Genomic DNA, 10803 nt, shown 5'->3' with positions numbered 1-10803 from the left:
TTTAATATTTTTTGTGGTTTTTGGGTTGAATTGGGGTTCTTCCCTTAGATTTTGCGGCGTTTCGACTCATAGGTCTAAATCTTCTTTATTTTGGGATATGATATTTGGAAAACCTGTAGGTAAACAAAATTAACTTTAATTCCAACAATTATTTGAAAAGAAAATATCTAACATTAAATATATTATCGATTAAATAGTAGTTTAAAAAGTAGTATTTGGTTCGAACGATTTATTTTTTAAATTTAACATACTTTTGAATTGGTAGGGATTTTTTAGTTGATTTTTTGTATTTTTTTGGGGGGAAACCCCGTTTGGCGTTTGACAACACTGTGCTGGATTTCAAACGTTACCTGGCAACACTAGCACTAACAACTGATTAAAGTCGGGTGTCGCTATAACTTTTTGAAACAAACGGCAAGAGGCGCGACGACGGACCGAAAATTCAATTGAATTCTGTGTGAAAAGACGCGCCATCCAAACGACAACCGCTGGCATTTGAATAAAGCCAACCGACTGAGGGAATACAAGCCATATCAGGAATCCCAAAGATGTGCGACGAAGCCGCCACCGAAACTCTGGAGCATCCAGGTACAACCATCAAAGCGCCAACTTTTCTGTTTACTCGATTCATTTGCATAGCCATTAACTGGCGCACTAATAGCCACGGCCCACACACTCTCCGCCCGGGCGTTAAAACACCATTAACCAAAGCCGGTGGCTGGGAATTAAGGAGTTGAGGCGGAAGGCGCGGGCGCGGGCGCGGGCGCCATGGCGCTGATTTAATTTTCGATTTGATTATAATTGCAAACAAAATATTGCCACGAGTTGAGAAACAGTTCTCAAGTTGGCATTTGACCTTTTCAGGGATTCAGAAGGCTGCATAGCTGCATTTTAGATAAGGACGAGTGTCCTGCTTACACTGAGAGAGATTAGGGTAGTTCTTAATGACACATTTGTATATAAGTTTATTTTTTAAGAAAAACAACAACCAACCTTTGTTAAATAATAAGCTAATCATAAGAATGCCTCATTGCCTGTCTCGTATATGTACTTTACCCTCGAGAACATAAATAGTTTTCCGTGCACCTCCCCCCACTGCCCACTGCCCACTGTCCATTGTTGTTCTTCGGCCCTCTTCCTGGTCTTCTGCCGCAATATTAAAAATAATATTTGTTCATGGCCAGCGCTAAGCCAATTTTCCACATATTCCGGTCCTCCGCCCCCTCCCCCCTCACTTGACATTTTCCGGACGGAATCGATGAGTCTCATAGCTTTTGTCGCAATTCCCGTGACTTAAATGGGTTCTCTTATCTTTCTGCGGCACTCGCCCCCGAATATTATCAGTGGCATTTAAGCTGAGTTCTCAAATTGTCTTAGATTAATTTTTATTTACGACCCGGCTGCCCGGCTGGCAGAAGTTAATGGATTGTGTGTCATAAATACACTCGGAAAATACAATTAATTCGCACACTAGGGGGGGTTATCTCGAGACTAGAGAAGAGTAGATGTCGGGGCAGGTTTCAAGTGGCCTATTAGGTGGGCGGCTAAAAATATACACTCAGAGTGGGACAAAGGCTGATTTATTTGGAATTTGCATTCAGAATTTTCATTTTCTTGCATTTTTTATTTGGATTTATGGGGTTATTATGAAGCAACCTTAACCCTCTTTCTCTATAGAGTATTTGAAAGTCTATCTGTAGACTACATCTCGGATCTATGCAAATTGGCGCGAATTAGCACTTGATAGCACAATATTTACCAACAGTTTCATGAACAAGCCTAATTGTGAATTTATTTAGCCCCAGTGGGGTGCTGTAGCTGGTGGAGGTGCTGGGGATAGTAGTTTCCACCCCTCTAGAGAGCTAATTAAATTGCATAGAACCTCAGGTTTCTGTTTATTGTAATCTCTTTCATTATTTCGCTTTTTATTGTTTTCTCTAAAGCGATATGCAATTGTGTAATGCACACTAGTCGGGGGGCTATTTATAGAGCTCGGAATGGATGGGGAGGACAGGACTGTCGGTTGACGTTGGAACCTCATTGTTATTATTATTTTTTTGCTTTGTAACATGGCACCTGATATAGGTAGGTACATATGTATATCCCATAACCGGAGATTGAAATTTTGTGTCGTTGGGGCACGGACACCTTTTCATTTGTTTTGATTTTTGATTTTCGGAAAAACAGATATTACAACTGGGCAGTGAATTGTTTACAAAAATATTATTCCCAGCTTGCTTTATTTGCATTTTGCATTTCTGCTATATTCGATTTGGCACGTACAATTGGCTGCCTTTTTATGGCATCACCCCCTCCGGGTTGGCATCTGAATTAGTTATGAGGCAGACCCACAAGTACACCAGCTCTGTGGCGAAAGTCAAACTCAGTAGCACACTTTGAAGGCTAAAAGTGGCAGGAAAGCAAAGTAGAATTATTCTTAAAGAATTATTTATATATTTTTGTGCCCTCCCAATAACGAGCATTAATTTAAACCAATTGAAAGACAATTGAGGGACAATCTGCCAGATAGATATCAGAGATCATTTATCTATGAAAGTGAATATGAAATCCCGAAAACGCATAGCTTGAATTTCCAGCAATAACAGTCGATTGTAAAATTCCATTAATGGTTAATCAATGCTGATTGGAGGGGGTCTCACGTGAGAGCCACTGCCTTCTAGACTCCACAGAGCGTGACTCTGTTCAAAAAATTGTGTAAAAATAACTCGGAGGAGGAAGTTCTGTATCCCCTCCCTTCATTGTTGGGTCGGGTTTAAGCAGATTAAGCTGGATTACAATAAATTGCTTACATACAGCGAAAGAAGAACCGGAAAATTGCTTCAATTTCGCCTTCGGCAGCAGAAAAGATACAGAATTTAAAATCTTGTCGACATTTCCTGCAAATTAAATTGCAAAATTGAATTATGGCGATCTGCTGAGCAGGCCGAATGGCCAAAATAAACAAAACAAATCATACAAAATAAAGGGAAAAATAAAAAAAAAACATTCGGAGAGACATCAGAAAAGAATAAAATCTTAAAAGTAACTAAATTTTTTAGAATTCGACGCACTGGCCGTTTGTTTTTCCACATCGATGTGGAAATGTTTTCGCCAAAAATACAACAAACTTTCGCCACAATTGCTGTTGCCATAGCATGGGTTCTATTTTTAACAAAGACACGACTCTTTCGGGGCCATAAAATACAATCTTACGGCGTACAATCTTTCCCCGCCCTGCCAGATGATTAAATATTTAGTTATTTCTGATTTAAAGCCCCGATTAGAAGCTTGTTAGGTTGTCAAATTTTAAAAGTTTTATCAGCGATTTGCTAATTGCATCCCCAAACACACAATTTCTGCTAATACCTGAATGATATTTAAATGAAATGCCAGTCATTAGCGGGATCTAATTTTAATTGTGGTTAGTAGATGACTAATTAATGAAGCGGTCATCTGATGCGACACTGTGGCTTTAAATAAAATGAATTTTAAAGCTATATTTTTTATAATTTTAGGCTCTTGATAAGAGCTAGTTCATGTTACTGCCCACTCTGTCTGTATATTTATTTTGAAAAATAAATTAAATCCCACGAATGCTCCAATCACAGTGTCTGGGGAAGTGCAGGCCTCCTCCCAATTGACCCAATTTTAATGCAATTTAAGCCCAAAGGCCGTCTCAAGTTGCCTCTCATTCATCCGCCCAGGGGCAGCAGGGGCAGGGCCGATTGGCCCGCTGTGGACGCGTTTAATTACACGCTTACACGCAATTTCCGTAGCAAATTCCGGCACAACCCAGGCGGGTGGGAGTAGGAAGTTTACACGAGGCGGGGTCGAGACTTCTGTTTGCCTGCCTGTTTGTTTATCTCGAAATGCTTATGTTTATTACGGCAATTTCACTCGATTCTACCTGTCTGCCCCCATAGGTATTGTGTGTTTGTTTGTGCCCATAAAGTGCCCCGATGTGGCGACCTATTCCCCAGAATTCGAACATCAAAAGGGTGTCTCATGCCTCTTGTTTGACAAATAAGGATTATAATTAAATTGGGTAACATGATTGTAGTCTTAATGAAAGTCTTTAATAAGTTGGATATGACTTGCAACTTGCATTCCTCACCTCTTCCTATCTCACCTTCCAGATCATCATGTCCACTTCGATGCCGCCACGTTGAAGGACGACTTCGAGTCGGACAGCTGTGTGACATATCAGAGGTCGGGCGACACGATCGTGGTGAGCCTGGGCTTCCTCCAAATCAATCACCGCTACCTGATCGACCTCAAGCTGCCCACGTCCCTGTTCGGCGACGCCAAGGCCCTTGCCAGCAAGTTCGAGCCGGTGGTCAGTGCCACGCCCAATCTGCACTGCCGGATCACCGAGTTCGCCGGCACCAAGCACGACGAGCACGACTTCTTCGAGATGAAGATCGAGTTCTTTGCCTACAAGGAGAAGCTGCTGCGCGAGGTGCTGCACATTGTCAGCTCCAGCAATGCCAAGGAGCTGCTGCAGCTAGTGATCGCCGCCAGGGTGTTGGGCAAGGGCAAGGGCACGCCCATGCTGCGCACTGGGATTCACTGCATCGGCGTGGAGAGGGACGAGGACGAGTCAGAGGCTTCGGACTTTGCAGGATTCGACAGCGGCAAGCCCTAAAGAGGAGTCACACGCCCTGCCGCGATTTGTTTTCCTAGTTAATTGCAGATATTTACATAGTTTTTAAGTAAGAAAGATGGCAGGCGAGGAGAACAATTTGTAAAAGTTAGTTATTATCTAACAATAGCAACCAATTGTGTATGTAAAACTCATCGAGCATTTACGCTTAGGTTCCGGTTTCAGTTTCGGTTTCGGTTTCTCGGATTCACTTTCAGTTTCTGTTTGTTCTGTTTTGTACTTAACAATTGTCAAGCATGCGGGCAAGTTGCCAGGAATTCCCCCCCGATTTGTAATGTTTACTAATTGGCCAAGAACTTGACGTTTGTAAACAAATTTCATGAACATTTCGTGCCTCAATTACCTGATTTTCGGATTAATTTGCATTTTCATTATAGATTTGTGTTTTATTTTTATTTATTTATGACATAAAGAGTCATTTTATGTTTACTTTGTAAACTGCACTGTACATACATTGTATCCTTCGTCCTTAATTTACAACTTATCCAAATTGTAACCACAGAGACCAAGCTGCGGCCCATTTATTAGTGAAATGAAGAGATCCTGGCAAGTCTAATGCCCGAAAAAATGCAAAACCAGACGCAATTTAATAATAAACAATTCAAGGTGCTAACCGATGCATTATCTAAACGGATATTTAACCTTTTGACTAAAATTAGCCCTTCGCATGGGCCTTTTGATAATCTATTCATGTTGATAACGACACTAAGCACTGTGAAATGTATAAAAAAAAAACAACAGCACCGCAACCAATTAATTAGATTTTGTAAATTAAAAACCCAAGAAATTGGAGCTCAATACCCAAAACAATAAACAGTATAGAAGCTAAGTTTATTTGAAGTAGGCAGTGCCCTTGAATAAAAATTTGTTAGTCCCTAAAAGTGTAGTTTTCTATGTGTGTGTTATTTGGATAAAAAATACAAAATGCTAGTTAAAGAGCCGATTGACTCTTCCAAGGATGTAGGCAGGGAGGAGCCGCAAGAACGGATGCCCACTCAGCTGATGGATCTGCCAAGCCATCTTCTCCACAGCATAATATCCAAGGTCGGTTATCGCCATCAGAAGCTTCTGCGTCGGGTCTCCAAGGACATGCGGCAGCTTCACAATGCCTATATTCTGCATCATCACGAAACAGTTGTGCGGACCCATCGGAAAAAGTGCGAGGAGAGTGTAGATATTCAGAAGACCAGGACCATGCTGCAGGTGAGTTTTATTTTATTCAAAATTTCATACAATACTAATAGACTTTTCCTGTTTCAGACCCTTAAGCATGCCATCAGCTACTATCGCAGCATTGGTTTTGAAAATTACTACGCCAACAGCCTGCTGCACTTTTACGAAAATTTAGAGGTGGAGTACGGTGATGCAGATGGAGATCCACAGACCCAGTATATGAGTGCTTTCATCAAACAGTTTCTGGACAGCTTGGAACGGCCATACGTCCATCGGGTTCCAGTTAGCAAGAGGCAGAAGTTTCACGAATTGCGATTACTCTATACCTTGTCATTATTCAATCTTTTGCGGGTAAGGTGTAGAATACAAGTACTATTACTTTTCTAATCATTCATTTCTTTTAGCAATTCCAAAATTTTCGTATCGTTGGCTGGGGCATGAACCTCCTGCACTGGCAGCTTCAGGTCGAGGTGAACGGCATCTTCATGGGTGTGGTTGAGGAACGAGAGGTCCGTACTCGCGCTGTAGACCAGATCAAGCGAAATGACTTTATGGCCATGATGGCGGAGCTGCTATATTACGAGACTCTGCAAAGGAGATTCTGGTGAAGTCTAATTTAATAATTACTATCTGAAGTTAGAAATTTTGTAAATGTGTCTATTTTGCAGCGGATACAAGGACGCGGGCAGCATTATCTACTCCTATGGTGTGCTGAGGCAGCCCTTGACAAAGCGCAGCACTCGCCTGCTCCTCAAGTTCTTTGTGGTGGCCCCGCAGATTGTCCTTCGTATTTTGCAGGATGCTATAACTGGAAAGTGTGAAAGCCTTTCCCCCAACAGTATGCCCCATTGCACGGCGTTCAGTATGCGTTTGGAGGTGAATGCCAAACGTAGCTGTCGGTTTCTTGACCTCGGCTCGATGCACATTTCCGTTTTGCAGTTTACTGAGCTGGTTTAGATTAGATAATAACTTAAAAAAATTTCGTATTGGATACAAATTGTGGTCAGCAAATTTTAGTCAAACAAAAACTAGACAAATTCTCCAAAAAAACGGCAATAAATTTTATATTAATTTTAGATGAGGCTTATTTTAAATATTATTTTAAGAAATTCCATTGGATTAAAATTCTTAATCTTCAAGACAAGCGGCTTCTAACCTTATCTCATTTTTAAAGCCGATTATTGAATCTCTTTGGAAGATATGTATATGTAATCCGGGGAATCTGTGTGATTTAAGGGGGCATGCGCACTTGGAGGGCCAAAAAATAGGCATTTTTTCCGAATTTTTTTCTCGTAAACTATTGAATTTTTTTGAAATATCGTTTTATTATGTGAAAGTACATTATTTTAACTTAAATTTGAAAAAAAAAAGTAGAAAATTTTTAGGGGTTTCAAAGTTATGCCCCGTCGAAGTGAGGTCCATCCGAAAAAGGCGAGTTGCGGTGACCAACACTGTGAAAAACTGGATAGTCCGAAATCAAAAAATGAAACGGATTTACATTTATTAAAAGTAAATCTAGTACTTAATCGAAGGATATTAAAAAAAAAAAATATTTGACAAAATGGCGACCTTTCAAAGTTGAAAAATCGTTTTTCGTCAAAAAAATCGGTAGTTTTTCAGCTGTAAAAAAAAAAGTTTTGCATAAAAAAAAAAATCCTTCGATTAAGTACTAGATTATTATGTAATAAAAGAGCATGCTAAATTTCAAGACAATCGGGTCACTAGTTTTCGAGTAGAGTGGTCACCGACTTTGAAAACGTAGTTTTGAGAAAATCGTGTTTAAAGTTTCAACTCACCATTACGCTTACCGGACGCCCCTCCCTTTAAACATGTGTATCTCACTGAATTTTCACCGGATCATTTCAAAATTTTGTGGACACATTTCTAAATGTATATACTTAAAGAAAATGCAAAAAAAAAAAATTCGATTTTTTGAAATTGCGCACTTGTAGCATGCCCCCTTAAAAGAAACATGATATCTCTGCTTCGACCAATATCGAGATCCAATACATATAAAAACAAGAAAGGAAAGCTAACTTCGAGCGGAGCCGAAGTTTATATACCCTTGCAGTTCACTCGCAGTCCGCTAGGTGGCGCCACGCATCTTATATTATTAGATATGTAGCGGATCGTATATAGTTGGCCGATCCTTATGAAATTTGGCATATCGAATTATTTTGCCAAAAGAGTAATCTGTACCAAATCCCATCTTTCTAACTTAAAAAACACCAAAGTTATGCCAATTCCGATCGTTGTATGACAGCTATAGGATATAGTCGGCCGATCCTTATGAAATTTTGTACACAAGATATTTTGGTCAAATATAACATGTGTGAAGAGTCCCAACCCTCTAACTTAAAAAACACCAAAGTTATGGCATTTCCGATCAATCAGTTATATGGCAGCTATAGGATATAGTCGACCGATCCCGGCCGTTCCGACTTATATACTGCCTGCAAAGGAAAGAAGGGTGTGTGCAAAGTTTCAACTCGATAGCTTTAAAACTGAGAGACTAGTTTGCGTAGAAACGGACAGACGGACAGACGGACAGACGGACATGCTCATATCGACTCAGGAGGTGATCCTGATCAAGAATATATATACTTTATAGGGTCGGAGATGTCTCCTTCACTGCGTTGCACACTTTTGACCAAAATTATAATACCCTCTGCAAGGGTATAATAAGAGAGAGCATTGAGAGCATATCGTTACTTATATTCTCTTCTAGCAAGAAAAGAGAGGGAACTCTTAAGGGGTTATACCTAGTCATAAATTTAAAAAATAAATTTTTTCTTGTAGTATATATCTTTGATTTCTTTTAAACTAATTTTTTATACCCTTGCAGAGGGTATTATAATTTTGGTCAAAAGTGTGCAACGCAGTGAAGGAGACATCTCCGACCCTATAAAGTATATATATTCCTGATCAGGATCACCTCCTGAGTCGATATGAGCATGTCCGTCTGTCCGTCTGTCCGTCGGTCCGTCTGTCCGTCTGTCCGTCTGTCCGTCTGTCTGTTTCTACGCAAACTAGTCTCTCAGTTTTAAAGCTATCGAGTTGAAACTTTGCACACACCCTTCTTTCCTTTGCAGGCAGTATATAAGTCGGAACGGCCGGGATCGGTCGACTATATCCTATAGCTGCCATATAACTGATTGATCGGAAATGCCATAACTTTGGTGTTTTTTAAGTTAGAGGGTTGGGAGTTTCTACACATGTTATATTTGACCAGAATATCTTATGTACAAAATTTCGTAAGGATCGGCCGACTATATCCTATAGCTGTCATAGAACGATCGAAATTGGCATAACTTTGGTGTTTTTTAAGTTAGAAAGATGGGATTTGGTAGAGATTCTATTTTGGGAAAGACAATCTGATTTGTCGAATTTCATAAGGATCGGCCAACTATATCCTATAGCTGCCATATAACTGATTGATCGGAAATGCTATAACTTCGTTGTTTTTCAAGTTAGAAGGATGGGACTTTCTGTGCATTCTAATTTGGGCCAACTTATATGATCTGCTAAATGTCATCAGGATCGGCCGTCTATATCCTATAGCTGTCATATAACTGATTGATCGGAAATGCTATAACTTCGTTGTTTTTCAAGTTAGAAGGATGGGAGTTTCAATGGATTCCTCTTTTGGCAAAAAAATTCGATTTTCCAAGTTTCATAAGGATCGGCCAACTATATACGATCCGCTATATATCTAATAATATAAGATGGGTGGCGCCACCTAGCGGACTGCGACTCAGCTGCAAGGGTATATAAACTTCGGCTCCGCCCGAAGTTAGCTTTCCTTTCTTGTTTTGAAATTCCGCAGTTATTTTTGAAGTAAGGTTCCATACGTTTTAAAAAAAGTGATTTTATAGTGCTTTTAAACTCGTTTTTATGGAAACCAGAACCTTTAAAAAATATTGTACTAATTAGACTAAAATTTTGTCCCTAACTCAATTAAATCTTTATGCCTCCAAAACTTGTTTTTAAATCAAATTAGAATTGTAAGTTTTATTAACAATTTGTTTTAAAATCAGTTATTTTATTACGAAGCTTTTTGTTTCTACTATTCAATTGATTATGAACTATGAGATTTGTTAAGTTTATATTAACAGAGTTAATATAACTTCCATACACCAGCCAAATTGTCCAAATAGTAAAAACACTTTGATTGTTATTTTAGTTAATTTATTTTACGTCTGCACGCTCTCGCTGTCGTTGAGGAAGTAAGTAAGCGTACGCATATGCATACAAAAAGAATACAAAAACGTTCAAAAAGCATAAAGGAGAAAGAACAATTAGAGAGAGAGAGAGATTTGGCTCTCCCTGAGATCAACATTGCTCTTCCCCTTCCCACACACACAATGTGTATGTGAATCAGTGTGACTTTTGGTTTTTCCAACACGCCACCTCAAAAATTACACTGATACAAATTAAGGATTAACAAAAAATAATAATTTTCAGACGAGTGCGTGCATATTCAAATTGTTGTTGTTTCTTTTCTTTTTCTTTTCTTGTCTGGGGTCTCTTTCTTTTCTGATCCAGCATTTGCTGCAAAGAATTGGGGAAACCCAGTAAAACCCAATCAGATCAATCAAAAACATAAATTAACAAGATTCACTTCTTTATAAACAACAGTGGTTAGACTAAAAATTATTTTGGTTTGATTATTGTTAAATATATGTATATATATATATGCCAAGAGATCCAGTTTGTCTTGGTTAAAAGAAAACAAAATAACTTCATATAAAGGTTCAGGGTGCAAGTCCAGTAAGCCCCAGTTGGTTTCGCAGTGCAGTGAATCTAGCTGTTGGTAGCGGCTTCGTTAAAATATCAGCCAACTGGAAATCTGTGGAAATATAAAAAACCTTCAAATGCCAAGTTACCATCTTTGATTATTTTTATACCATCCGGATTAAATTGGACGGACATTCCAGCGTCTAGCATCTTCTTCACGGATAGTAAAT

At 39.3% G+C, this 10803-nt stretch overlaps 2 protein-coding genes across 2 annotated transcripts; both read left to right on the top strand.

Moving 5' to 3' along the window:
* Positions 1–330: 330 nt before the first annotated feature.
* Positions 331–5297, top strand: LOC6493039 (UPF0687 protein C20orf27 homolog). The gene is made up of 2 exons (XM_001956885.4): positions 331–588; positions 4137–5297. The coding sequence occupies exons 1-2, from the start codon at positions 549–551 to the stop codon at positions 4643–4645; spliced, it is 549 nt and encodes a 182-aa protein (XP_001956921.1). The 5' UTR covers positions 331–548; the 3' UTR covers positions 4646–5297.
* A 276-nt stretch (positions 5298–5573) lies between these two features.
* Positions 5574–6912, top strand: LOC6493040. Its single transcript, XM_001956886.4, has 4 exons — positions 5574–5866; positions 5924–6187; positions 6241–6440; positions 6505–6912. Exons 1-4 carry the CDS (start codon positions 5588–5590, stop codon positions 6791–6793), a joined length of 1032 nt encoding a protein of 343 aa, XP_001956922.1. The 5' UTR covers positions 5574–5587; the 3' UTR covers positions 6794–6912.
* Positions 6913–10803: the final 3891 nt, after the last annotated feature.

Source organism: Drosophila ananassae, chromosome 2R (genome assembly GCF_017639315.1).
Source record: "Drosophila ananassae strain 14024-0371.13 chromosome 2R, ASM1763931v2, whole genome shotgun sequence".
NCBI classification, from domain to species: Eukaryota; Metazoa; Arthropoda; class Insecta; order Diptera; family Drosophilidae; genus Drosophila; species Drosophila ananassae.
The sequence above is the reverse complement of the archived record's forward strand: the minus strand, read 5'-3'. Positions and strand labels throughout refer to the sequence as shown.